Genomic DNA, 27,633 nt, shown 5'->3' with positions numbered 1-27,633 from the left:
GTATGTGGCTGGCGCCTTAGCTGCTTCAGCCATAGGCACCAAGCCAGACTGCTATGGTCGTATAGCTCAGAGCAACTCCAAACTCTTGGGCTTCAGCAATCCTCCTGCCTCAGCCTCCCAAGTAGCTGGGACTACAGGGATCTACCACGATGCCAGGCTAGTTTTTCTATTTTCAGTAGAGATAAGGTCTTGTTCTTGCTCAAGCTGGTATTGAACTCCTGAACTCAAGCAGTTCACCTGCCTTGGGCCCCCAGAGTGCTAAGATTACAGGCATGAGCCTCAGTGCCCAGCTGTTAATAAATTTTAATTTAGGAAACCACCTTCTAGATGAAATATATGAAATGCATTACTCACATAAAATATGTAGGCATTTATGATATTTTTGGCCCAGCTAAGAGAATAAGTAATAACTACTATTTATTGAGTACTTACTCTTCTTAGTGAAATACATGTAGAGTCTCACTCAATCCTTATAATAAGGCTAGGAGGTAAATCCTTTATTCTGAATTAGAGGAGGAACCTAAGTCAAAATTTCTTGCTATGGTATGAAAAAGGTATTGTTCATACACTTACCACCAAATTAAGTAAATGTATGCTTGGGTTAAAAGAAAGCAAAGCTATTTTACGAATACATTTCATTAACTTAATCAAAAATATATTCATATTCAAGTTAAACTTGTTCCTTTCTATATTTTAAACTTGAAATAGAAATGGAATTATCTGATATGAGCACACATGTATTCAATGCCCACAACACTGACTGTGATATTGGATCTGGAGATAAAAGAAAAAAGAGTTATGAAGATGCTTTATTTCCTTTGGCTTTTTAAAACTTAGTCAATTCTTTTTTTTTTTTTTTTGTTGCAGTTTGGCCAGGGGTGGGTTTGAAGTCACCACGCTCAGTATATGGGGCCAGCACCCTACTCACTGAGCCACAGGCACCACCCAACTTAGTCAATTCTAATAAATATTAGATTTTTCCCAATAATACTTAATAAAGTTTGTCTTTTGAACACCTAATACTATTTTTCTAAATTAAGTTCTTAAATCTATTTTTTTAGGCACCTGAGTCAAACACAAGCCTTACAAACAGTGCTCGATGTACTGATGACCAAGAGATCAACCAAACCACTGACCCAAGAGACAGTAGCAAGCAGAAGAAAGGCTGTAACTGCTTTTTAATTGCAGATTTCTAAGACTGATTTCTTTTTCTTACTTAGGTCCTAAAGACAACTGTGAGGTTTCAGTGAGGGAGGCCTGGTAGAAAGTGGTGGAAATGAAGCGCCAAAGAAATAAACAATTCTCAGCATTGGCTGTGATTTCCCAGTGGTTCTCAAGCCCTTTGGGAAAAGCTAAAAGTTGCCCTCATGCTCAAAATAAACTCAAATGCTCTACTTTTAAACCAAAGTCTATAAAAGGGTCAGCTGATGATACATTCAGACTTGTTGCCCTAATGGATGAGCATATCCTACGTAACATAAGCATGTTCATAAACAAAGAGCATTATGATGGCCTGTCTGTGAGTTCACCTATGCTAAAACACTGACTTGTGAAGACCCGGAAATGGCTGAACCCAGGACGAGCCAGAGTGACATGCAGTTATGACAAAAGTAGGGATTTAGTATTTTAAATGTTTACCTCTTTTCCTTGGTCTTTTTTTTTAAGAGATACAGTTTCACTATGTTGCCCAGGCTATTCACAGACGTGTCCATAGCTTGCTGCAGCCTCAAATTCTGGGACTCAAGCCATACTCTCACTTTATTCTCCTGACACACCACCCTGCCTGGTTCTACCCAGTCTTTTTATTCTTTTTCTATTTACTGAAATAACTACATCAAATAAAATGGTCACATCTAATAGGCTAAAAGTCTGACAAGGAACAAAAAATTCCAAAAATTAATGATAAATATTAGATGGCTTAGAATTAGAACCATCTGTATAGTTTTGTTTTGAAGTACTGGCATGAGATTTTGGAGTCAGGGGCTGACCTTAGAGGACATTCAGTGGTGAACTGCATGGTGAGGACACTGTGCATGTAGGTACTAGGGCAGGAGACGAGGAAGGCTGCAGCTGGCCTTAGGGCAGGTTATCAAAGGCCAAAGGTGTGAAGAGAGTGTCCACAGAGGAGGAAACAGCAGCCTGGGGCATGGTGTTGGAGGCAGAGCAGGGTGAGGAGAGCGTCTGGGTGGCAGGGCCTGGCATGGGCTGCTGGAACCCAGAGGGATGGAAAGGGCATCCACGGGAAGCGCAGGGCAACGCGAGTCCAATGCAGAATTCCACTGCTCAGAACACGAGCAGTGCGAGGAGGGTGTTCAATGACCACCAGCACCAAAGCGTATGGAGAGGATACGTGGAAGGGGGACAGAGAGACTGAGGCAGAGGGGAGAAGGCAGGGGTGGAAGGGAGAGTACAGGCGCGGAGCGGAGAACGCAGGCCAGAGGGAAGGATGTAGCAGCACAGGGGCAAAGGGAGCAGCAGCTCTGCACACTTGTCAGAGTCACAGGGGCTGAGAAAGCACAGTGGAGGACAGAGTCAGAGTCTGCAGGTGAGGAGGGCAATGGCAGCTCGCTGTGGGGTGCTAAAGCCTGAGAGGGCTGAGGAGGGCCCCCACACAGGGGAGGATGTCAGAGCTCCGGCGAGATGAGGAGGGCATCTGCGTGGGGAATTTCAACAGGGGCACCTGTGTGTGAGTGGGAGCGGATGTGCAAGTGGGCTTGGAGCAAGAAGAGCGCTCAGGGGAGGTGAGGAGGCATCAGGGCGAGCAGGAGGCAGCCCTGATGGAAGATTGGTAACATACTAGGGGTAATTAGGTAACTAAAGATGTCCACGACATTAGGATACAGGTTTCACTGCCACAGAAGGGAGTTACAGCTATAGAAACAGAAAAAACTAGAATGAACCCCGTGGCATTAGAATAGAACTGTGATATTAATATGAGCTCATGTTTTTTAATAGCGATGGATTACCTGTGAGGTAATATATACACACACACAGTATATACACATATATATAGAATAATTGGCAAATCCACAGTCACTGTGGGGAATTTTAAAATGCCTCTGGCAGAAGGTAAGTCAGGAGATAAAGAATGAGAGAAATTAAAGTTTTGAATCATTCAGTTATTAATGATTATTTATATTGTTACAACTAAGGATATAAATACCACAATATGCCAATAGGTCCAGATGCCTTTTCAGGCATATTTTACTTTTAATTAAGTTCTTAAATCATTAACTCCAAAAAATACAACAATGAAACCCCCACTAACAGATGGGAAAGCTACTATAATGTTTTCTCAAAACTAGACCATGGTAGCACAATAAAGAAAAAATGTCAATGGTGGCTCATGCCTGTAATCCTAGCATTCTGCGGAGCCAAGGCGATGGATTGCTTGAGCTCAGAAATTGGAGACCAGCCTGAGCCAGAGTTAGACTCTGTCTCTGAAAAGTAGCTGGGCGTTGTGGTGGGCACCTAGAGTCCTGTCTACTCCGGAGGCTGAGGCAAGAGGATCTCTTGAGCCCAAGAGTTTGAGGTTGCCATGGCACTCTACCAAGGGTAACAAAGTAAAACTCTGTCTCAGAAAAAAAAAAAAATTCTCTATACATCCTTTTGGGATAAGAGAGAACACCACAAGGTCTCAACTGCTAAGAAAGAAATTCACACTAGTAAGTACACAGAGAACTACAAATATTCGGCTGCTGAAACACAGCACCATTAAGACACCTCAGTGTTCTTTTCTCAACGCTTGAAACCTCCCCCAATCACTCATCTTGAGAGAAGAACATGGTGGGGAAGTCACACCTCATCACCGCGGAAAACAGAGTTGTAGAGTTTGATGTTGATTTCCAATAGAAATACACAGCTAATGCGGTCTTTGACACTCTTTTTGTTAAATAACACGCTGGCATTGTAATCCTCTTACAATGATTGCTGTTGTTGCTGTGGTTATGTTAGAAATAGATTGTTCTATTTTTCTGTCTCAACTGAGAAGACTTCAATGTCTGATTCTTCCTTTGGGGCCATACGCTCCTCACACTGCTAACCCAGCTGCCCACAGTATCTCCCAAACAATCTTTAATCGTTTCTGGTTTTGGGATTTTGTTATGTGGGCTACTCTTACTGGGGTTAGGTGATATCTCACGAGTAGTTTTGATTTGCATTTCTCTGATGATTAAGGATGATGAGCTTTTTTTCATGTGTTTGTAGATTGTGCGTCTGTCTTCTTTAGAGAAGTTTCTCTTCAAGTCCCTTGCCCACCCTGAGATGGGGTCACGTGTTCTTTTCTTGTTAATACGTTTGAGTTCTCTGTGGATTCTGGTTATTAGACCTTTATCGGAGGTATAACCTGTAAATATTTTCTCCCATGCTGAGGGCTGTCTGATCTTGCTGTGGGAAATTCATAGTGTCAGACTCCAGCGGGCCTGCAATGCAGCAAATGAGGCAGTCCACACAACACTGTGCCCAGCTCCTAGCTGCTCTCCCCATGGGGTGCGATTCAGACCCAGTCATTGGCTTAAGATTGTATTTTGGATAATCAGAAGACATTGTGCTTAGCTTTCATCTGAGAAGATAATCAATAAATCAGGAACTCGAAAAATTTCAAAGCTATGACTGATTAGACTGCCAGACACTTGCTATCTCTCTGATTTATTGTACCAACTGGCCAGAGCCACAAGAAGTCTGAATCCTGTCTGTGGTGTGTAAGAAAAGAGACATCGGCTTACTGGGAAATTACACCCATGAAGGGTGCTTCCACAGTCTTAAGATTAATTCACCCAAGTTTCCTTAAGGATAGTCATGATTTTCTTTTTTTTTTCTTTTAATAAACATCATTTTAAGTCACATGCTATATGTTGTTTTAGAATTACATAGAAGCAATAATATTTCACAGGGAAAATAGCAAGGATTAAACAAAGATACAACAAGTATCAAACAAAGAAAGGTCCTAATAGCATAAAATTGTAAAGAGGTTTTCAAAGATTAATAAAACGCTCAAAAAATACCCTTAATACTGAGTGAGAAGCCCAAGATGTCACTGCCAAAAAAAATTTAAAAAACCGGCATGGAAAAGTTTCTACCTAAATTTGAACATGGGTGCACTTAGAGACTACCATGCAGGACACATAGCAAGAGTAAGACTTATCACTAAGTATTCTATGGTATACATGTACCACAATTTGCTAGTCCATTCGTGGGTCGATGGGCACTTGGGCTTCTTCCATGACTTAGCAATTATGAATTGAGCTGCAATAAACATTCTGGTATAGATGTCTTTGTTATATTGTGACTTTTGGTCTTCTGGGTATAAACCTAGTAAAGGAATTATAGGATCGAATGGCAGGTCTATTTTTAGGTCTCTAAGTGTTCTCCAAACATCCTTCCAGAAGGGACGTATTAGTGTGCATTCCCACCAGCAGTGTAGAAGTGTGCCCTTTCCTCCACATCCACGCCAACATTTCTGGTTTTGGGATTTTGTTATGTGGGCTACTCTTACTGGGGTTAGGTGATATCTCACGAGTAGTTTTGATTTGCATTTCTCTGATGATTAAGGATGATGAGCTTTTTTTCATGTGTTTGTAGATTGTGCAAACACATGAAGTTTAGAGAAGTTTCTCTTCAAGTCCCTTGCCCACCCTGAGATGGGGTCACGTGTTCTTTTCTTGTTAATACGTTTGAGTTCTCTGTGGATTCTGGTTATTAGACCTTTATCAGAAGTATAACCTGTAAATATTTTCTCCCATTCTGAGGGCTGTCTGCTTGCTTTACTCACTATGTTCTTGGCTGTGCTGAAGCTTTTTAGTTTGATCAGGTCCCAGTAGTGTATTTTTGATACTGCTTCAATTGCCTGGGGAGTCCTAGCAAATTGTGGTACATGTATATCATGGAATATTATGCAGCCTTAAAGAAAGATGGAGACTTTACCGTTTTCATGTTTACATTGGATGGAGCTGGAACATACTCTTCTTAGCAAAGTATCTCAGGAATGGAAGAAAAAGTATCCAATGTACTCAGCCCTACTATGAAGCTAAATTATAGCTTTCACATGAAGGCTATAACCCAACTATAGCACAAGACTATGGGGAAAGGGCCAAGGAAGGGGAAGGGAGGGGGGAGGTTTTGGTGGAGGGAGGGTAATGGGTGGGGTCACATCTATGGTGCATCTTAGAATGGGTACAGGCGATTGCACTAATGTACACAGCTATGATTTAACAATAAAAAACTAAATAAATTCACAGAAAAAAAGACTTATCACTAAGGCTATAATAAATACCAACGTCTTTCCCTAGAAGTCAAAACTTTATTAATATCCCACAAAGCTTCCATAGTAACATACCTGGAGAAGAAGTCTTTCAAAAGCCAGAAAGTTGTCCCACTTGGCATTCTGCGGGTGTTTCAAAGTTTGAGCTGTGGCCAGCCCAAGCTGTAGGAGCCCACAATGATTCATTAGAGCTTTGAGGTTGTTCTTGAAGAGCTGAATATAGGATGTGAGCTGCCCTGGCGTGACTCTTCCTGGAAAAACATAATAATTTATCAGTGTACGCCCTTCTGAGAGTAGTAAAAATAATGAGAAGGATGTCATTGATAATGCCAAGGTCTCATATTTGCACTGAACTTCAGAGTTGTCTGCAAGCTTGACAAGTTACTGTGATCTTTACAACATAGTGACAACACCAAAAATGATACTATTCCAGCATATTGCATGTAAAAAAAGGTATGTTAAGGGATCTGGCCAGGGACATATTGCTAGTAGAATTCATTTTATTGTTACACAATACCCTGTAAATAAGTTTGCAAATAAAGTTACACAAATGAATATTTGTTAAGCTCAACTTGAAGTACCTCTCAGTGACATTTAATGTATCAACCTAAGAGGTAAAAAGGTAGTATTTCTAATTATATGTGATTGTGCAAAAAATAAGAGAAGAAATCTTGTATGAGTATAGTTAAAACTTTACCATTGATATCAGTGGGTTCTTGATAATGTTCATGAGGATACAGAACAAAAAGGTATGGAGAACTAGGATGGCAAAAACATCCGAAGATGAGATAACAGAAGAAAGGGTTTGGTGTGGGTCACACAGTGCATTTGCTACAATGGTCACCTACATTTAGAACAAGAGAGGTGAAAAGAGCAAACAACCCCATTAACCATTTGGCAAGAGACATGAACAGAATCTCTTCCCAAGAGGACAGATGAATGTCCATTTGTGAAGAAATGCTCATCATCTCTAATCATCAGAGAAATGCAGATCAAAACCGCTTTGAGCTATCACCTAATCCCAGTGAAAATAGCGCACATCACAAAGTCCCAAAGCTGCAGATGAGGGTGGGTGAGGGCAAAGAACTGCTGGTGGGATTGCAAACTAATATAGCCTTTTTGGAAAGAAGTATGGAGAATCCTAAAAGACCTAAAAGTAGACCTTTCATTTGATCTTACAATCCCATTACTAGGTGTCTACCCAGAAGAACAAAAACTCATTTTACCATCTGGACATTTGCACTTGAATGTTAATGGCCGCTCAATTCACAATTGCAAAGATGTAGAAACAACACAAGTGCCTAATAACACCTGAATGGATTAATACACTGTGGTACACACATACCATAAAATACTCTTTAGCCATAAAAAGGGATGGAGATTTTACATCTTTTGCATTTACCCAGATGTATTTGGAGAACATTCTCCAGATGTATTTCGATAATGGAAAAGCAAGCATACCATGTACTCAGTACTAATCTGAAACTAGCAGATGAATAACTGCAGACCCACACAAGAGGAAAACACAATTTAATTCAAGAAGAGAAGGGGTTCAACAAATTTCCACCTAATAGATACAACATAGGGGGCCAGGCACAGTGGCTCACGCCTGTAATCCCAGCACTCTTGGTGGCCGAGGAGGGTGGATTGCCTGAACTCACAGGTTCAAGACCAGCCTGAGCCAGAGTGAGACCTAGTCTCTAAAAATAGCCAGACATGGGCGGCGCCGGTGGCTCAGTGAGTAGGGCGCCGGCCCCATATGCCGAGGGTGGCGGGTTCAAACCCAGCCCCAGCCAAACTGCAACCAAAAAATAGCCGGGCGTTGTGGCGGGCGCCTGTAGTCCCAGCTGCTCGGGAGGCTGAGGCAGGAGAATCGCGTAAGCCCAAGAGTCAGAGGTTGCTGTGAGCTGTGTGAGGCCACGGCACTCTACCCGAGGGTGGTACAGTGAGACTCTGTCTCTACAAAAAAAAAAAAAATAGCCAGACATTGTGGCGGGTGCCTGTAGTCTCAGCTATTTGAGAGGCAGAGGCAAGAGAATCACTTGAGCTCAAGAGTTTGAGATTGGGAGTCCTTTTCCGGAAAAGCGACAAGATGGCAGAAGTGGAGCAAAAGAAGAAGCCGACCTTCCACAAGTTCACCTACCATGGCGTGGATCTCGACCAGTTGCTGGATATGTCCTATGAGCAGCTGATGCAGCTTTACAGTGCCCGCCAGCGGCGGCGGCTGAACAGAGGCTTGCACCACAAGCAGCGCTCACTGCTGAAACGCTTGTGTAAGGCCAAGAAGGAGGCACCACCCATGGAGAAGCCAGAGCTGGTGAAGACACACCTGCGGGACATGATCATCCCACCTGAAATGGTGGGCAGCATGGTGGGCGTCTACAATGGCAAGACCTTCAACCAGGTGGAGATTAAGCCTGAGATGATCGGTCACTACCTAGGGGAGTTCTCCATCACCTACAAGCCTGTGAAGCATGGCTGTCCTGGCACTGGGGCCACCCACTCCTCTCGCTTCATCCCTCTCAAGTAGGCTGCCCAGCCAATAAAGATACTTCTCCAGTTTAAAAAAAAAAAAAAAAGAGTGAGATTGCTGTGAGCTGTGACAGCACAGCACTCTAGTGAGAGTCTGTCTAAATAAATAAACAATGTACAGGTATATGGCACACTTGCTGGGTGAAGGACTCAACTATAACCAGGATTTTACCTTACAAATGCAAACGACATAACCTAACCCTGCCATGTTTGTGGGCTGTTCTTTGACACCGAAATCCAAATCTGTTTGTTTGTTAAATCTCCTTTGACAATGAAATTGCTTGCATGTATCTAATGCTTTCCAGTTTACATAGTACTCATACAGACATGCCTTCTTTGGATTCTCATGGCAACTCCATGAGGTAGAAAACAAGGTGTGTGCTGCGTCTCCCTGAGGTGCTGAGAGCTACTGTCATGCCCACAGCTGGAAAGCATATCACATTTAATAAGCAGTTTTTACTAAAGATCATAATACACAAAAAAGAAAGTCCTTGCCACAAGAAACTTAAAAGTCTGCAACATAGTTTTCTGTCTTTTCATTACATTATTTTTATTTATTTATTTATATTAAATCACAGCTGTGTACATTAATGCGATCATGGGGCACCATACACTGGTTTTATAGACCATTTGACATATTTTCATCACACTGTTAACATAGCCTTCCTGGAATTTTCTTAGTTATTGTGTTAAGACATTTACATTCTACATTTAATAAGTTTTACATGTACCCTTGTAAGATGCACCACAGGTGTAATCCCACCAATCACCCTCCCTCCACCCATCCTCTCCCTTCCTCCCCTCCCTCTCCCCCCTATTCTTAGGTTATAACTGGGTTATAGCTTTCATATGAAAGCCATAAATTAGTTTCATAGTAGGGCTGGGTCCACTGGATACTTTTTCTTCCATTCTTGAGATACTTTGCTAAGAAGAATATGTTCCAGCTCCATCCATGTAAACGTGAAAGAGGTAAAGTCTCCATCTTTCTTTAAGGCTGAATAATATTCCATGCTGTACATATACCACAATTTATTAATCCATTCATGGATCGATGGGCACTTGGGCTTTATCCATGACTTAGCAATTTTGAATTGGGCTGCAATGAACATGATTTTTGGTCTTCTGGGTATATACCTAGTAGAGGAATTATAGGATTGAATGGCAGATCTATTTTTAGATCTCTAAGTGTTCTCCAAACATCTTTCCAGAAGGAATGTATTAATTTGCATTCCCACCAGCAGTGTAGAAGTACATATTGAAAAGGTTAAGAATTTTGAAGTTCCTTTTTACCAGTTTATCAGAATAAGCATCTAAAGAAAAAGAACACCAGTAGTAATGAGGAAGGGGAGTCTCACTAGTTTCTTTGGTCCCGTGGTAAAGCATGGGTTCATTTCCAGTTCTCAAAGCAGCGAGCTAGCAATTTGATTGTGCAAGTTCTAATAGAAAAAAAGCTCATTAACATTTTCTTTGTTTTATTAATTTTACATATAGTAAAATTCACCTTTTGTAGTGTAACAATTCTATGAATTTTGATTTTGCCACTATCACCTAGGATTCTTTTTTTTTTTTTTGCAGTTTTTGGCCAGGGCTGGGTTTGAACCCGCAACCTCCGGCATATGGGGCCAGTGCCCTACTCCTTTGAGCCACAGGCGCTGCCCGAACAAGACAAAAAGTTGTCTTGTTTTCTTATTATTCAGTTGTGTGTGTGTGCTTTGTTGTTTTTGTTTTGTTTGTTTTTTGAGATAGAGTCTGACTCTATTGACCTGGGTAGAGTGCCAATGCAATCATAGCTCATAGCAACCTCAAACTTTTGGGCTCAAATCATTCTTTTGCCTCAGTCTCCTGAGTAACTGGGACTAGGCATCTGACACTAGGCCTAGTTTTTCCATTTTCAGTGGAGATGGGGCAGGGGGACATCACTCTAGCTCAGGCTAGTCTCCAACACCTGAGCTCAAACAATCTACCCACCTCAGCCTCCCAGAGTGCTAGGATTACAGGCATGAGCCACCTTGCCCAGCCCTTACTATTCAGTTCTGAGTGTCCTTAACTTTTATTAATTCATTACTTCAACATGTATTTCCGGTGACAGGCACTGTTTCTGCTTCTAGGAATAGACCCATGAAGATATCCCCACAGAAATCCTAGCCTTTGTGGCCAAAAAATAAGACAAATGACAACTTGATGATCTCCAAATTAATTCAGCCTATAACTTGTCATTGTCTCTTAAAGAGGGGGACCTTTGTTACAAATGATTAATATTTTTATGGAATGATATCTTCTGACACTAATTACATTAATTGGGAAAATAAATTTTCACATGAAATGGCTTCAGATCCTGAGCTTTCCCTGGACTCCATTTATTTGTATAAACACTATGCTGCAGAAGATGGCATTGTGTTTCCTGAACACAGAGAATTTAATCTACCAAGAGACATTCATTTACTAATCATATAAATAACTATGTAATCATGACGGTGGCAAGTATTACCAAGAAAAATACGAAATGCCTTGAGAATGTGAAAGATTCTCTATGCTGAAAGGTGGACTGGTGAGGAGACAAATCCCCAGAGGCGGAGAATGGTTACAGCCTTTAAACTTCAAGGGCAAAGCTCAAAACAGCATCAGAGCACCAGCTGGCTGAAAGGCTGTTGCTTTTATAGGGCCTTAGCACAGGCGAAAAAAGGTGCTGAGAAATATATTGGTCCACGTCAACGCAAATTGTGCATTAAAATTCAACTAATCATTTCACAACATCCCTCTGAGCCTGTCACACCTCCTGTAGTGCCAGGAAGTTGGCAAGGGATTCAGACCCACCAGAGAAACCCCCTGGAGCTTAAGGTAGCTGTGACGTGCCCTTTATTCAGCTGTGGCCTCCAGCAAGCAAAGATGAGGACATCCACCTTCATCCAGCTCATGGGGGCAGGTGAGCGGGCATAAGCTTTCTCTCCATAAGAAGTCAGCTGAGGAAAGCCTCAGAACCTTATAGAGCGGTCAAAACAACAGTGGCCCTGAATCAAGCCCTTAACAGGTGATCGTGGTTAACTCAAAACAGTCTGTACCTCCTGGCCTTCACGGGAGAAAGCCTAATTGACTCATCTTCCCCACGCCTCCTTTCATGTAAAGGTGGGATTGAAATCTGACCAATGGGGTGGTCTTTGGGGAGTATATCTCTGGGGGAGGGGCTCCCAAGCCTCACATATTTGATATAAAAAAGGCCTACCTTTCAATACCATCTCCTCAACCGAGGGGAGGAATAAACAGGCTTAAAATACATACAAGTTATTTGTAATATAAACTATGTTTTAGAATGCAGGAAATGGGAATCAGTAGAAAAAGTCATCGGAGAAACTATTTAGATTTCTATTATAACTACATGTATCTTAAAGAAAAGCGTGTCTTTGTTTAAAAAACATGGTCCATTTTTTTATCCAGTTAGCATTTCTTAGCTGAGATTCAGACTCAGTCACTGTGTTTATGTAATGCCACCTTCCTTCCTGAGGAATATGAGCTGAAGGAATAAATGAGTATATTTCCTAACAGAAAATGACAACAGAACCCTCAACTGTGAATTTAGCAAGATTCACCTTCACTGCTCTATTCCGCTCTGCTTGGTATCTCCTTTTGACACACTCATGCCACTAACCCTTCATTAGATACAAGTCAAGAAAGCAGACATTTCTTCCCCTAAAAATCCATAATATGCTAACTGGACTTTAAGTTAAGGAGTATTTCACACAGATGCTTTAATATATAGGCTTGTGACACTTTCAAATTTTATTTTTAATCATAACCTTACAGAAAACCAACAGATATCAACTAATTGACTACCAAATGTGCTATAGTGAGAATAAGGGCTTCTTGGTTCGTATCAACTAAAACAGCAAGCAACAAGAACCAGGTGTTCAACAGGTAATGGAAAGAATGTTTATTCTTACCTCACATTACAAAAATAAGCAAACAAACATCACCCTTAGCAGGCAGATTTACATGGTGATTTTAAAATGTCAACCCAGAAGGCTTTGTGCCATATAAAAACAAAAGTTGTTTAATAGCAGGACTACATAAATATATAACAAGTTTCTGGAAAGTTTGACTTTTGACAAGAGTTTTCAAATAAGAGAAGCAATTAGGCATTTTCTTATTTCATTTTTAAGGAAAAGAAACAGGCTTCTGATTTCAATTTAGCTAAAAGGAAAACATGATATTTAACCAACCATCAATTCTATATACTTTTTAAAATTCTTATTAAAATATAATTAACTCTTGAGTAAAAGGTTACAGAGTTGGAAAATAAAAAGATTTAACATTATATATTTTAATATTCTCTGTGATCCTTACAATATTGAATTCAAGTGCCCTATGAAGCCTAGTCTTCCAATTACTACATACACTTGACAAATCATAGCTTTCTCAATCTATTTTGTGGCCTAGTAAAGCACATTTGAAATATCTGCATGTATATAATGCTTTATTGGCATTCTTAAAGAATAACAGATTTGATTTAATTGCAAAACTGTGTAGTGGGAAAGAGGAAGCATTATCAGAAATTCTGTCTAAAATAAAATATTTAGCTATTAAATTTAAAAAACTCTTCTATATGATATAAGAAATAATCATACCATCATTGCATGGTTTTTATTCATTCTACTCCACAAATATGAATGAAAACTCGGTGTGTGGAATTGGAGTAAACAGACATGTTTTAAGACTTGCTCTTAGAAATCAAATGTCAGCATTTCATTTTTGTCCTTTTCAATCATTTTCTAATATAAGGCAAAGTATATTAGAATATTGAAATATAATACATTGTAATACAAATCTGTTTTATTACTTTATACACTACTGGAAAACAGGAATATTGTCAGTATTACACAAAAGTCATGATTGTTTATTTGTTATTTTTTCCCCATTATTTTAAGATTGTGTCACCAAATAACTAACTTAAAGTACATGGCACAACTGAACGCTGCAAGTCACAGCGGAGCTGAGTGCTACATGAAGAGTCCATTCATCCCCCACCCTTGCTCTTGGCTCTGCTGGCCGGGTGCCCTGTTTGGAAGTGCTTCCTGTTTCATTCACGCTGGTTGCCAGAGCATTTTGCCTTTGCCTTCCAAACTAAGCAACCTCAACTCCTTCTACACCCCCTGCCAGTGAGCTACTGTAAACTCTTTTGCTCACAAATGGCCCTAAAAATACTGTACCATTTATTTATACGACCTTAGCCTGTCTTTATAACTCTGCTGGTATTTTTATCAAGATTCCTGCTGTTTTTGTTAGTACTCTAATTACAAGGTGACACTGAGTTTTGAATGGGCTTCTGCTACAACCATGAGCACTGATAGAATGTGATTTTGCAAAGCACAAGTTTTTCAGGAATACATATATATTATAGCAAAAATACCCATACTGATACATAGATAAAAGAGGCAACTTTGAATGTCAAAGCTCCAGAATCTCATGTACAAAGGATGGCTTAGGAGTTTTGTAAACAATGCAGCGCAAACAGCTCAAGAGCTTCCCTTCAGGCATACGCTTATCTGCTCTCCTCTGGGAGATAGCCACAATGACAGAAAGCAAAGTATCTCAGGAATGGAAGAAAAAGTATCCAATGTACTCAGCCCTACTATGAAGCTAAATTATAGCTTTTACATGAAGGCCATAACCCAACTATAGCACAAGACTATGAGAAAAGGGCCACAGAAGGGGAAGGGAGGGGGGAGGTTAGGGTGGAGGGAGGGTAATGGGTGGGGCCACATTACACTGAGGGTGCAATCCTCAGTGCTATGGTGCATCTTAGGATGGGTACAGGCGAAACTTATAAAGGCAGAATACAAATGTCTACATACAATAACTAAGAAAATGCCATGAAGGCTACATTGAACAGTTTGATGGGAATATTTCGGATTGTATATGAAACAAGCACATTGTACCCCTTGATTGCACTAATGCACACAGCTATGATTTAACAATAAAAATAAATAAATTAAAAAAAAGAAAGAAAGAAAACCATGAGAAGGAGCGGGAGAAAACACAACATCCTACGGGTGTCCCAGTGCTGAGCAGAGTTCCTAAGTCCCTTGTCCTTCCCGCTCTCCTTTTTTAAATCACCTGCACTTTTATTTTTACCCTATCAAGATTGATAGCATTTATATTACTCCATAACCATGACTTAGTATTATGTGCTTTTTCTATACTTTGATTCTAAAAGTTCAAAATTAATCACTAGTATTTAAACTATATAACTATGTATTCCACTTTCTTGCACTCCGAGGATTCACAGTAATGGTGTCTAATTTAGAGGGTTTTTATCCTTTCTACTTCCTTCTCGATAAGCCCATTCAGTTTGAATGTTTTTCTTCACACTTGAGAAAGCCTCACATTCTTTCTTTGCTAATTTCCTATCCTCTCCTTTCTCGCTTTCTCTCTCTCTCTCTTTCTGAAACTTCTATATAAAAGCGCCATATAAAACTTCTATAAAGAAGTGCCATCTTGGGTCTTACAAATTGGTTCTAAATATCTTTTTTCTTTTATCTTTTCAAATGTCCTCTTCTTTGTTCCCACGTTCTAGGAGATTTTCTTGAATTATCTTTCAATTTTTGGCTGTCTATTTTAGTTTTACAATATCTTTACCTCAGGCTTATTTTTTAATAACACCTTTGTTTCTATATTACTCACATATCGTAAAATCCACCCTTCAAGCATACAATACAGTGGGTTTTGGTATATTCACAGTAATGCAATCCTCAGTGCTAAATGATTTCAGAACATTTTACTAACTCCAAAAGAAACTAAAGGAAAGTACTACCAAATCCAAAGGGGGGGGGGGAGGAACCAGCCATGTAATAGCACCTCTCGCCCCCTACCATGAGAATGTGACCTGTAGCAGTACCTCTCGCCCCCTACCATGAGAATGTGACCTGTAGCAGTACCTCTCGCCCCCTACCATGAGAATGTGACCTTTTGTAACTGTTCCAGGAGATAGCCCCGAGCTGAAGCAGATAAAGGGGCTAAGCAAATGTTTAACTGTTAATCTTGTCTTAAGACAGTTAAGTAATGAACTAGAGTTCTTCTTATCTAAAAACCCCCTGCTATGTCTGCTACTCCTCCCTACTTTGTGGTTTTTGCCTGTATAAGCTTGTAAAACTTATAAAGGGGCTTAACTCCTCTGCTCCTGAGAGAGTTATGAGCTAAGCCCCAGCATGCTGGAATAAAAGCCTCTTGCTGATTGCATCAAGTGCCGTCTCTTGCGGTTGATTGGGGTCGTCGTAGTCCCGGACAGAGTGGGGGTCTTGTACCAAGTCTTTCATTTGGGGGCTCGTCCGGGATATAACGACCCCCCCTCACCTGCAGAGTTGACCTTGGAGGTAAGAAAGGGGTACCCCGAAAACTGTCTAGTCTGTGTCTTCAGTCCTTTTGTTTGACTTTGTGTGTGCACTTTCAATTTCGCAGCCGTTCAGCACCTCGTGAGAGTGGCCGGACAGTGGTCGGTAGATGTGCCCGGAGGACCACAGGCTGAAACCCTGGGGGATGGCCCAGGAATTGAGGAGAACCAGGGACGCCTGGTAGTCTCCTACTGTAAGGGCACTGATCGAGTCCGGTTGTTCGATCAAAAATTACAGGAAACGTGCCCGTCTGATTCTGTTATAGGTTTGTGAAGGACCAAGTGTGGTAGGTGGGTCCTTGTAGCTGTAATATTTCTGTTATTCCTGTTATTTGTGTTTCTGACATATCCACTGACGATGGGACAGACTGTGACAACCCCTCTGAGTATAACTCTAGATCATTGGACTGAAGTGAAGAGAAGAGGTCGTGATCTGTCAGTAGAGCTTAAAAAAGGTCCATGGCAGACTTTCTGCTCCTCAGAGTGGCCTACTTTTAACGTCGGCTGGCCCTCAGGAGGAACCTTTGACTTATCTCTTATTTTTGCTATTAAAGAGATTGTTTTTCAGAGAGGACCAGGAGCCCATCTGGATCAACAACCTTACATCATAGTCTGGCAGGACCTGGTGCAGAATCCGCCCCCCTGGGTTCGGCCATGGACTGCCACATCCAGGCTCCCGTCTAATCCTCGAGTGCTCACTATTCAATCTTCCGGTTAGAGAACAGGGGACGACAACTCAGACCCCCCTAAGAAGATCTACCCGGAAATTCAGGCTGATCTTCTTCTCCTCGACCCTCCACCCCCTCCTCCCCCATACCCTCCCGCCTTGGCTCCTGTCTGGGGGGAGAGGGGACCAGCATCGCCGGATCCGGCGATTGCCCCCTCTGCACCCACGGGGGAACCTTCACGGAGGCCCGCACAAGGTACCAGGAGTCACCGCTGGGGAGGAATGTCTCCCGACACTACTGTTGCCCTACCCCTGAGGGCATACGGCCCCCCACCGGTGGCAACAGATGAGGGACCACCTCCTCTCCAGCCCCTCCAGTACTGGCCATTTTCTTCCACAGACCTGTATAACTGGAAAACTAATCACCCCCCTTTTTCAGACGACCCCCAACACCTGACTGGGTTGGTAGAGTCCCTGATGTTCTCTCATCAGCCCACATGGGATGACTGCCAGCAGCTCATACAGACTCTCTTCACTACTGAAGAGAGGGAGAGGATTTTACTAGAAGCTAGGAAGAATGTACTCAGGGCGGACGGACGTCCTACCCAGCTCCCCAACATCATCGAGGCCGCCTTTCCCCTCTCCAGACCTGACTGGGACTTCAACATGGCAGAAGGTAGGGAGCAACTGACAGTCTATCGCCAGGCTCTAGTGGCTGGCCTCCGTGGGGAGGCAAGACGCCCCACTAATTTGGCTAAGGTAAGAGAAGTAATACAGGGGGCCACGGAACCCCCCTCAGTGTTTCTTGAGCGTCTAATGGAAGCTTTTAGACGCTACACCCCATTTGACCCTGCCTCTGAAGGACAGAGGGCTTCCGTGGCCATGACTTTCATAGGGCAGTCAGCTATAGACATTAAAAAAAGCTACAGAGGGGAGGCGGAGCAAGATGGCAGCCGAGTAACAGCTTCCTTGCATCTGGGCACCGTGAGTCTGGGGAGATAGGACTCCAGGCATCTCTGGCTGGTGGGAACTGCCTATCATCACTCCTATGAAGATACAGGGAGTCAGCGAGAGACTTCTGGACCCCAAGAGGAGGACTAAAACAGTGGAAAACCGGCAAGTGGTCGCGTGTGTTCAATCCGTCTAAACCCGCCCACAACTGTAAGTTCAGTAGCAGCGAGACTGCAAACCAGAAAGGCCTTACCTGTGAACTGTTTTGATGTCCTTGGACTTGGCACTGAGTTGAACTGCCTTGGGGAAGGCCTGAGCGGGAGTGCGGAGAACTTTGGCCGTTGTCTAGGGCCCCAGTCTGAGCCGCTGAGCCAGACGGAGCTAATAGTGTTTGGCGCTGGGTCACACGGATCCATTGTCAGTGATCTGCCCCGGCAAGCTCCGCCCTCAGGGTCGCAGAGCTAGAAACGGGTGGGAGCTGGTAACCCAGCAACCAAGTAGCATAAGGGTGGGGTTTGAGCCGCCTTGCAGCCCTAACCCTCAGGGGCAGAGTGAGACCGGTTTTGGCACACTGAGTAAGTGGATAGCCACTTCAGCAGCGATTCCAGCGAGAAAGCTGGGAAAGCTTCTGCTCAGCAAGTTTACAAGTTCAAAGTGCCTTTTAAGTAGGCTGAAGAGAGATATAGGGTGTCTACCTGCTGGGGTTTGAGAAATCAGCAGCATCCAATCGTATCAGAACTGTGACTAACATCTCATACCCCAGAAGACCACGTGTTGCCCAGACAATATTCAATAACATATACAAACTGCTTTGTTTTTGGTTGTGTATTTTTTTCTTCTTTTTTTTTGGTTTGGTTGTTTTTTTTTGTTTGTTTATTTTGACGTTGCTGATGTTCTTTTGTTTTTTTAATTTCAATCTTTTCCACACAGATCCCTTTTTCTTTCTCAATTTTCCTAGTTTAATTATAATTTCCCATTGCTGCCTTTTTTAATAACTTCAACTTCATTTTTGCTAGTGTTTCTACCGATATAATTTGGTTTTTCACCCAATTTTATCCCCGTAAAGTTTTCTGTTTGCTTCTTCTGGTTTGATTTATAGCATTTTTGTCTTTCCTCTCTACTTGGTGGAGGTGGGGTACTGTGTCTGATCAGGTTAGCAAAGAGCTGCTGACCTCAAGGGAACCACGCAACTGGGCACTCCCAGAAGGTGGGGTTTTTTAAGGTTGTGTCAAAGTACCCTACTGTACACCTATATTGCCCTGTCTCCCTCTTTCTGTGCCTCTCTTCTTTTTGTCAATATTCCTTATACCCACCCTCTCTCCTTTCTCTATTTTTCTTTTTTTCTTATCACTCGGTCCTCCTTTCTTTCATTCCCTTTTTTTGCTCTTCAACCTTCTCACCCTTCTGGTCCTGTAACACTTAGTCCACAGGCACAAGAACTTAAAGAGCAAGAGGAAGTGAAAGGAAAATTAGGGCAAGGAAACAGATAAAAGAAATCACTCATGAGGAAGAACCAGCAGAAAACTCCAGGCAACATGAAGAACCAGTCTACAACAACCCCACCAAGGGACCATGAGGTAGCTACTGCAGATGATTCCACCAGTATAGAAATGTTAGGAATGACAGAAAGGGAATTTAGAATACACATGTTGAAAACAATGAAAGAAATGATGGAAACAATGAAGGAAATTGCTAATAAAGTGGAAAATAACCAAAAGGAAATCCAAAAACAGAATCAAATAAGAGATGAACGATATGAAGAATATAAAAAGGATATAGCAGACCTGAAGGAACTGAAACAGTCAATTAGGGAACTTAAAGATACAATGGAAAGTATCAGCAACAGGTTAGACCATGCAGAAGAAAGAATTTCAGAGGTAGAAGACAAAGTTCTTGAGATAACTCAGACAGTAAAAGAGGCAGAAAAGAAGAGAGAGAAAGCAGAATGTTCACTGTCAGAATTATGGGACTTTATGAAGCGTTCCAACATACGAGTTATAGGAGTTCCAGAAGGGGAAGAAGAATGCCCCAGAGGATTGGAAGCCATACTAGAGAATATTATAAAAGAAAATTTCCCAAATATCACCAAAGAGTCTGACACACTGCTTTCAGAGGGCTATCGGACCCCAGGTCGCCTCAACTCTAACCGAGCTTCTCCAAGACACATTGTGATGAACCTGTCCAAAGTCAAGACAAAAGAAAAGATTCTGCAAGCTGCCAGGAGTAAGCGCCAGTTGACCTACAGGGGCAAATCCATCAGAGTTACCACAGACTTCTCTAATGAAACTTTCCAAGCAAGAAGACAATGGTCATCTACCTTTAACCTACTTAAACAGAACAATTTTCAGCCCAGAATTCTGTACCCTGCTAAGATAAGCTTCAGAATTGACGGAGAAATCAAATCATTTACGGATATACAAACATTGAGGAAATTCGCCACAACAAGACCAGCTCTACAGGAAATACTTCAACCTGTTCTGCACACTGACCACCACAATGGATCAGCAGCAAAGTAAGAACTCAGAAATCAAAGGACAAAACCTAACCTCCACACTGATGCAAAAGATAAAACTAAGCAATGGACTCTCACAAAATAAGACGAATAGAATACTCCCACACTTATCAATTATCTCAATAAATGTTAATGGCTTGAATTCCCCACTGAAGAGACATAGATTGGTTGACTGGATTAAAAAACACAAGCCATCCATTTGTTGTCTGCAAGAAACACACCTGGCCTCAAAAGACAAATTAAAGCTCCGAGTCAAGGGTTGGAAGACAATTTTTCAGGCAAACGGAATTCAGAAGAAAAGAGGAGTTGCAATCTTATTTTCAGATACATGTGGATTTAAAGCAACTAAAGTCAAAAAAGACAAAGATGGTCACTTTATATTGGTCAAGGGAAAACTACAACAAGAACATTTCCATTCTAAATATTTATGCACCCAATTTAAATGCTCCCAGATTTTTTTTTTTTTTAAATGTACTTGGAGCCCACCTGAGGTGGAGACTGGGACTGCTCCACAAGTCTCCAGCATGCCTTTGGAAGCCTTTCTTTATTGGGAAATAAATACAGAATCAAGTAGGTGGGCCAGCCAACATCTATAGTTTTGGGGGCCAAAAGGAAGCAGTCTTCAGAACTCAGATCTCCATGAGCTGATCATTCCCCACGATCACCTCGTTCACTCGTTTAGCTTTGGCTTCAATCCTCTGGCCACTTCCAATCAAGCAGTTTTTGATGTCTGCTCCCTTCTCGATCACAGCATTGTTGCAGATGACACCACCTTGGATGTTGCTTCCTTCTTCCACAGTGACTGAGTTCATGAGAAGGCAATTGGTAATAGTCACTCTGTCTCTTATAAGACAGGATGACCCAATGACCGAGTGCTTAATGGATGACTTCTCTCCAACCTGTGTATCTGGCCCGATGAGACTGTCAACTCCAACCAGGTGTTTGCTGACAATCTGGGCTGATGAATGGATTAATGATTCTTCTGGACAAAGAACAGACAGCAATTTGGGCACCTGTTTGTTTGCTTCCATGTAGAGTCCCAGTGTGTTTACTCGAGAGCAGAGCCCGTCTTTCATGATGTGGACATAGCAGTTCACCTGTGATCTGGTCAAGTCTTCCCTTCTGTCTCCTCGACAAACATTCCAGCAGGCATCATAGGGAGCCAATGTCAGTGTATTGTCTTCTTTTATAAAACTGTAAATATCTAAGGACTTTAGATCCTTTTTCTTTATATCCTCCTCTTTTTCTTCTTGTCCTTGTTGTAAGGAAGGTGAGGAAAACTGTTTTCTCACTAGATATGGAATAAGTTCGCTCTGGATAGAAGTGATTGACTTATTTTCCATTAGGAAATCCACAACGTATTTTTTCAAGCAGTAGAGATGGGCATCCACAAGGCCTGTGTGGAAACGTATTCGAGGGTGCTTGTGTAGGATAGATGCCTTAATGACCAGCTCTTCATCCAAGTCTGCTTCATTAGCCATGAAGAGCAGCCTCTTTCCTGTGCTGTCCACTCCAATGAAGTCACGCTGCTCCACTGCTCTTTTCCCCCCCTTTTGACCAGGAACTGGTTCTAAGATATTTTGGCCTTTTCTCATTAACATAGAAAGTGATGCATCATACTCTCTGAACAGGTCCACAACTTCATGTAAAGCAACATCTGTTATCAGATCACAGCTCATAACCAGTACATCTGTCTTAAGTTTTGGATATATGTGGCGCAGAGAATCTGCAGTTCCCATGTCAGCCTCATCAGGAATACACACAATATCTGGCTTCATCTTCATCTTGAATTCTGCACATAGAGCCTTTTGGACGTCCCTGGTTGTAACCACAATGACTTCTTCGAATCCAGCTCGCTCAAGTAGGTTCAATGGGTACCAGATTAAAGGTTTGTTCCCAACTGGAAGCAGAGGTTTGGGAATGCTGGAAGTCAGGTCTGTCATCCGCGATCCCCCACCAACTGCCATCACCACTGCTTGAAATTCCATTTTTACAAACTCAGCTCCGCGCACGCTGCAACCGCTCCCAGCGCTCCCCACGCCGCCTCTGACTGACCTGCTCCCAGATTCTTGAAGCAGACCTTACTCAGTCTGAGCAATATGATATCTGATAATACCATCATAACAGGGGACTTTAACACACCTCTTACAGAGCTGGACCGATCCTCTAAACAGAAATTAAACAAAGATGTAAGAGATTTAAATGAGACCCTAGAACAACTATGCTTGATAGATGCATATAGAACACTCCACCCCAAAGATAAAGAATATACATTCTTCTCATCACCCCATGGAACATTCTCCAAAATTGATCATATCCTGGGACACAAAACAAATATCAACAGAATCAAAAGAATTGAAATTTTACCTTGTATCTTTTCAGACCATAAGGCACTAAAGGTGGAACTCAACTCTAACAAAAATGCTCAAGCCCACCCAAAGGCATGGAAATTAAACAATCTTCTGTTGAATAACAGATGGGTGAAGGAAGAAATAAAACAGGAAATCATTGACTTCCTTGAGCATAACAACAATGAAGACACAAGCTACCAAAACCTGTGGGATACTGCAAAAGCAGTTTTGAGAGGAAAATTCATCGCTTTAGATGCCTACATTCGAAAAACAGAAAGAGAGCACATCAACAATCTCACAAGAGATCTTATGGAATTGGAAAAAGAAGAACAATCTAAGCCTAAACTCAGTAGAAGAAAAGAAATATCCAAAATCAAATCAGAGATCAATGAAATTGAAAACAAAAGAATCATTCAGAAAATTAATGAAACAAGGAGTTGGTTTTTTGAAAAAATAAATAAAATAGATAAACCATTAGCCAGACTAACTAGAAATAGAAAAGTAAAATCTCTAATAACCTCAATCAGAAACGATAAAGGGGAAATAACAACTGATACCACAGAGATACAAGAGATCATCTCTGAATACTACCAGAAACTCTATGCCCAGAAATTTGACAATGTGAAGGAAATGGATCAATATTTGGAATCACATCCTCTCCCTAGACTTAGCCAGGAAGAAATAGACCTCCTGAACAGACCAATTTCAAGCACTGAGATCAAAGAAACAATAAAAAAGCTTCCAACTAAAAAATGCTCTGGTCCAGATGGCTTCACTCCAGAATTCTATCAAACCTTCAAGGAAGAGCTTATTCCTGTACTGCAGAAATTATTCCAAAAAACTGAGGAAGAAGGAATCTTCCCCAACACATTCTATGAAGCAAACATCACCCTGATACCAAAACCAGGAAAAGACCCAAACAAAAAGGAGAATTTCAGACCAATCTCACTCATGAACATAGACGCAAAAATTCTCAACAAAATCCTAGCCAATAGATTACAGCTTATCATCAAAAAAGTCATTCATCATGATCAAGTAGGCTTCATCCCAGGGATGCAAGGCTGGTTTAACATACTCAAGTCTATAAACGTTATCCACCATATTAACACAGGCAAAAATAAAGATCACATGATCCTCTCAATAGATGCAGAAAAAGCATTTGATAAAATCCAGCATCCTTTTCTAATTAGAACTCTGAAGAGTATAGGCATAGGTGGCACATTTCTAAAACTGATTGAAGCTATCTATGACAAACCCACAGCCAATATTTTACTGAATGGAGTAAAACTCAAAGCTTTTCCTCTTAGAACTGGAACCAGACAAGGTTGTCCTCTGTCACCTTTACTATTCAACGTAGTGCTGGAAGTTCTAGCCAATACCATTAGGCAAGACAAGGAAATAGGGGGAATCCAAATGGGAGCAGAGGAGGTCAAACTCTCCCTCTTTGCTGACGACATGATCTTATACTTAGAGAACCCCAAAGACTCAACCACAAGACTCCTAGAAGTCATCAAAAAATACAGTAATGTTTCAGGATATAAAATCAATGTCCACAAGTCAGTAGCCTTTGTGTACACCAATAACAGTCAAGATGAGAAGCTAATTAAGGACACAACTCCCTTCACCATAGTTTCAAAGAAAATGAAATACCTAGGAATATACCTAACGAAGGAGGTGAAGGACCTCTATAAAGAAAACTATGAAATCCTCAGAAAGGAAATAGCAGAGGATATTAACAAATGGAAGAACATACCATGCTCATGGATGGGAAGAATCAACATTGTTAAAATGTCTATACTTCCCAAAGCTATCTACCTATTCAATGCCATTCCTATCAAAGTACCTACATCGTACTTTCAAGATTTGGAAAAAATGATTCTGCGTTTTGTATGGAACCGGAAAAAAACCCCGTATAGCTAAGGCAGTTCTTAGTAACAAAAATAAAGCTGGGGGCGTCAGCATACCAGATTTTAGTCTGTACTACAAAGCCATAGTGGTCAAGACAGCATGGTACTGGCACAAAAACAGAGACATAGACACTTGGAATCGAATTGAACACCAAGAAATGAAACTAACATCTTACAACCACCTAATCTTTGATAAACCAAACAAGAACTTACCTTGGGGGAAAGACTCCCTATTCAATAAATGGTGTTGGGAGAACTGGATGTCTACATGTAAAAGACTGAAACTGGACCCACACCTTTCCCCACTCACAAAAATTGATTCAAGATGGATAAAGGACTTAAATTTAAGGCATGAAACAATAAAAATCCTCCAAGAAAGCATAGGAAAAACACTGGAAGATATTGTCCTGGGGGAAGACTTCATGAAGAAGACTGCCATGGCAATTGCAACAACATCAAAAATAAACAAATGGGACTTCATTAAACTGAAAAGCTTATGTACAGCTAAGGACAGAATAACCAAAGCAAAGAGACCACCTACACAATGGGAAAGGATATTTGCATATTTTCAATCAGACAAAAGCTTGATAAACAGGATCTATAGAGAACTCAAATTAATCCACATGAAAAAAGCCAACAATCCCTTATATCAATGGGCAAGAGACATGAATAGAACTTTCTCTAAAGATGACAGACGAATGGCTAACAAACATATGAAAAAATGTTCATCATCTCTATATATTAGAGAAATGCAAATCAAAACAACCCTGAGATATCATCTAACCCCAGTGAGAATGGCCCACATCACAAAATCTCAAAACTGCAGATGCTGGCGTGGATGTGGAGAGAAGGGAACACTTTTACACTGCTGGTGGGACTGCAAACTAGTACAACCTTTCTGGAAGGAAGTATGGAGAAACCTCAAAGCACTCAACCTAGACCTCCCATTCAATCCTGCAATCCCATTACTGGGCATCTACCCAGAAGGAAAAAAATCCTTTTATCATAAGGACACTTGTACTAGACTGTTTATGGCAGCTCAATTTACCATTGCCAAAATGTGGAAACAGCCTAAGTGCCCACCAACCCAGGAATGGCTTAATAAGCTGTGGTATATGTATACCATGGAATACTATTCAGCTATTAAAAAAAATGGAGACTTTACATCCTTCGTATTAACCTGGATGGAAGTGGAAGACATTATTCTTAGTAAAGCATCACAAAAATGGAGAAGCATGAATCCTATGTACTCAATCTTGATATGAGGACAATTCATGACAATTAAGTTTATGGGGGGGGGAAGCAGAAAGAGGGATGGAGGGAGGAGGGTGGGGCCTTAGTGTGTGTCACACTTTATGGGGGCAAGACATGATTGCAAGAGGGACTTTACCTAACAATTGCAATCAGTGTAACTGGCTTATTGTACCCTCAATGAATCCCCAACAATAAAAAAAAAAAAAAAAAGCTACAGAAGATTGAAAGATTGCAGGACTATACCTTGCAGGATTTAGTTAAGGAAGCTGAGAAAGTATACCATAAAAGAGAAACTGAGGGAAAAAAAGAGCAGAGAAAGGAGAAAGAGAGAGAGGAAAGGGAAAATAAGAGAGACCGAAGACAGGAGAAGAACTTAACACGGATTTTGGCCGCAGTAGTAGGGGAAAAGAGCCAGGAACAGACCCAAGGTAGAACTAAGAAGTCAAGTAGCCTGAGCAACCGTGTCCCGTTAAATAAAGATCAATGTGCCTACTATAAAGAAAAGGGGCACTGGGCCAGGGAATGTCCTAAAAAAAGGAAGAAAGAACTCTCCAAGAAAGTACTGGCCCTAGAGGAAGAAGAAGATTAGTGGGGACGGGGCTCGAAACCCCTCCCCAAGCCTAGGGTAATACTTAAAGTAGAGGGGAAGCCAGTTGAGTTCCTAGTAGACACCGAAGCTCAACACTCAGTCCTACTCAAACCATCAGGACCCGTCTCCAAGAAAAAATCCTGGGTTGTAGGGGCCACAGGGCATCAGCAGTACTCATGAACTACCCGAAGATCAGTAAATCTGGGAGTGGGATGGGTAACCCACTAGTTCTTAATTATCCCTGAGTGCCCTGCGCCACTCCTCGGGAGAGATTTACTCACCAAAATGGAAGCCCAAATCACTTTCACCCCTGATGACCCAGAGGTAACCCAGAATAAGAGAGTAACAGCCCTGACCATGCGTTTGGAGGATGAACATAGACTCTTTGAAAAGCAGCGGGAGAAAGGGACTAGTCTTGTACAAGACTGGCTAGAAAGATATGCCGGGGCGTGGGCCGAAACTGCCAGAATGGGACTGGCCGCAGGAAGGCCGCCTATAGTCATAGAACTTAAAGCTACTTCCACTCCTGTGGCGGTGCGCCAGTATCCTATAACTCGGGAAGCTCGGGAAGGGATTAGGCCTCACATTCAGCGTCTCCTACAGCTGGGCATACTAGTAAAATGCCAGTCACTATGGAACACCCCCTTATTACCCGTCAAGAAACCCGGCACAGGAGATTATCACCCTGTGCAGGACTTGAGAGAAGTAAACAAGCAGGCGCAAGACATCCACCCCACCATGCCTAACCCTTATAATCTGTTGAGCTCTCTCCCTCCGGACCATATCTGGTACACCATCCTGGATTTGAAGGATGCCTTCTTCTGCCTCCGACTACACTCCTCTAGCCAGAACATCTTCGCGTTTGAATGGAGAGACCTGGACTCTGGAACGACAGGGAATTAACATGGACCTGACTTCCACAGGGGTTCAAGAACTCCCCAACCATCTTTGATGAAGCCCTCCACCAAGACCTAGCTCACTTTCGCGCCAGCCACCCTCAGGTAACGCTCCTACAATATGTAGATAACTTGCTACTAGCTGGAGCGACAAAGGAAGAGTGCCATCAGGGCATAGAACTGTTGCTGGAAGAACTAGCCCGCTTGGGATATCGAGCCTCCACCAAGAAGGCCCAGATCTGCCAGAAGGAGGTAACGTACCTGAGTTACACCCTAAGAGGAGGGCAGAGATGGTTAACAGAAGCCAGAAAGCATACTGTGACTCAGATTCCAG

The 27,633-nt window shown here is 41.9% G+C and overlaps 3 protein-coding genes across 4 annotated transcripts in view; 1 reads left to right on the top strand and 2 right to left on the bottom strand.

Annotated features, from left to right (window-relative positions):
* SCFD2 (sec1 family domain containing 2) overlaps positions 1 to 27,633 on the bottom strand; it is a 480,804-nt gene that overhangs the window by 361,006 nt on the left and 92,165 nt on the right. For both annotated transcript variants that reach the window (XM_053577506.1, XM_053577508.1), the window contains exon 4: positions 6,335 to 6,510. In XM_053577506.1, coding sequence (XP_053433481.1) covers positions 6,335 to 6,510 — 176 coding nt within the window. The remainder of the gene's footprint in view (positions 1 to 6,334; positions 6,511 to 27,633) is intronic.
* On the top strand, positions 8,334 to 8,816 carry LOC128575825 (40S ribosomal protein S15-like). Its single transcript, XM_053577510.1, has one exon. The coding sequence runs from the start codon at positions 8,352 to 8,354 to the stop codon at positions 8,787 to 8,789; it is 438 nt and encodes a 145-aa protein (XP_053433485.1). The 5' UTR covers positions 8,334 to 8,351; the 3' UTR covers positions 8,790 to 8,816.
* On the bottom strand, positions 20,828 to 22,351 carry LOC128575824 (translation initiation factor eIF-2B subunit gamma-like). Its single transcript, XM_053577509.1, has one exon. It carries the CDS (start codon positions 22,288 to 22,290, stop codon positions 20,932 to 20,934), a length of 1,359 nt encoding a protein of 452 aa, XP_053433484.1. The 5' UTR covers positions 22,291 to 22,351; the 3' UTR covers positions 20,828 to 20,931.

The sequence above is a fragment of the Nycticebus coucang genome, chromosome 23 (assembly GCF_027406575.1).
Source record: "Nycticebus coucang isolate mNycCou1 chromosome 23, mNycCou1.pri, whole genome shotgun sequence".
NCBI classification, from domain to species: domain Eukaryota; kingdom Metazoa; phylum Chordata; class Mammalia; order Primates; family Lorisidae; genus Nycticebus; species Nycticebus coucang.
Note: the sequence above shows the minus strand (reverse complement) of the source record. Positions and strands in the feature narration are given on the sequence as shown.

Bases quoted from the DNA above. Each gene is read 5' to 3' on its own strand.
- LOC128575825 (XM_053577510.1), top strand. From the start codon at position 8,352: ATGGCAGAAGTGGAGCAAAAGAAGAAGCCGACCTTCCACAAGTTCACC.
- LOC128575824 (XM_053577509.1), bottom strand. From the start codon at position 22,290: ATGGAATTTCAAGCAGTGGTGATGGCAGTTGGTGGGGGATCGCGGATG.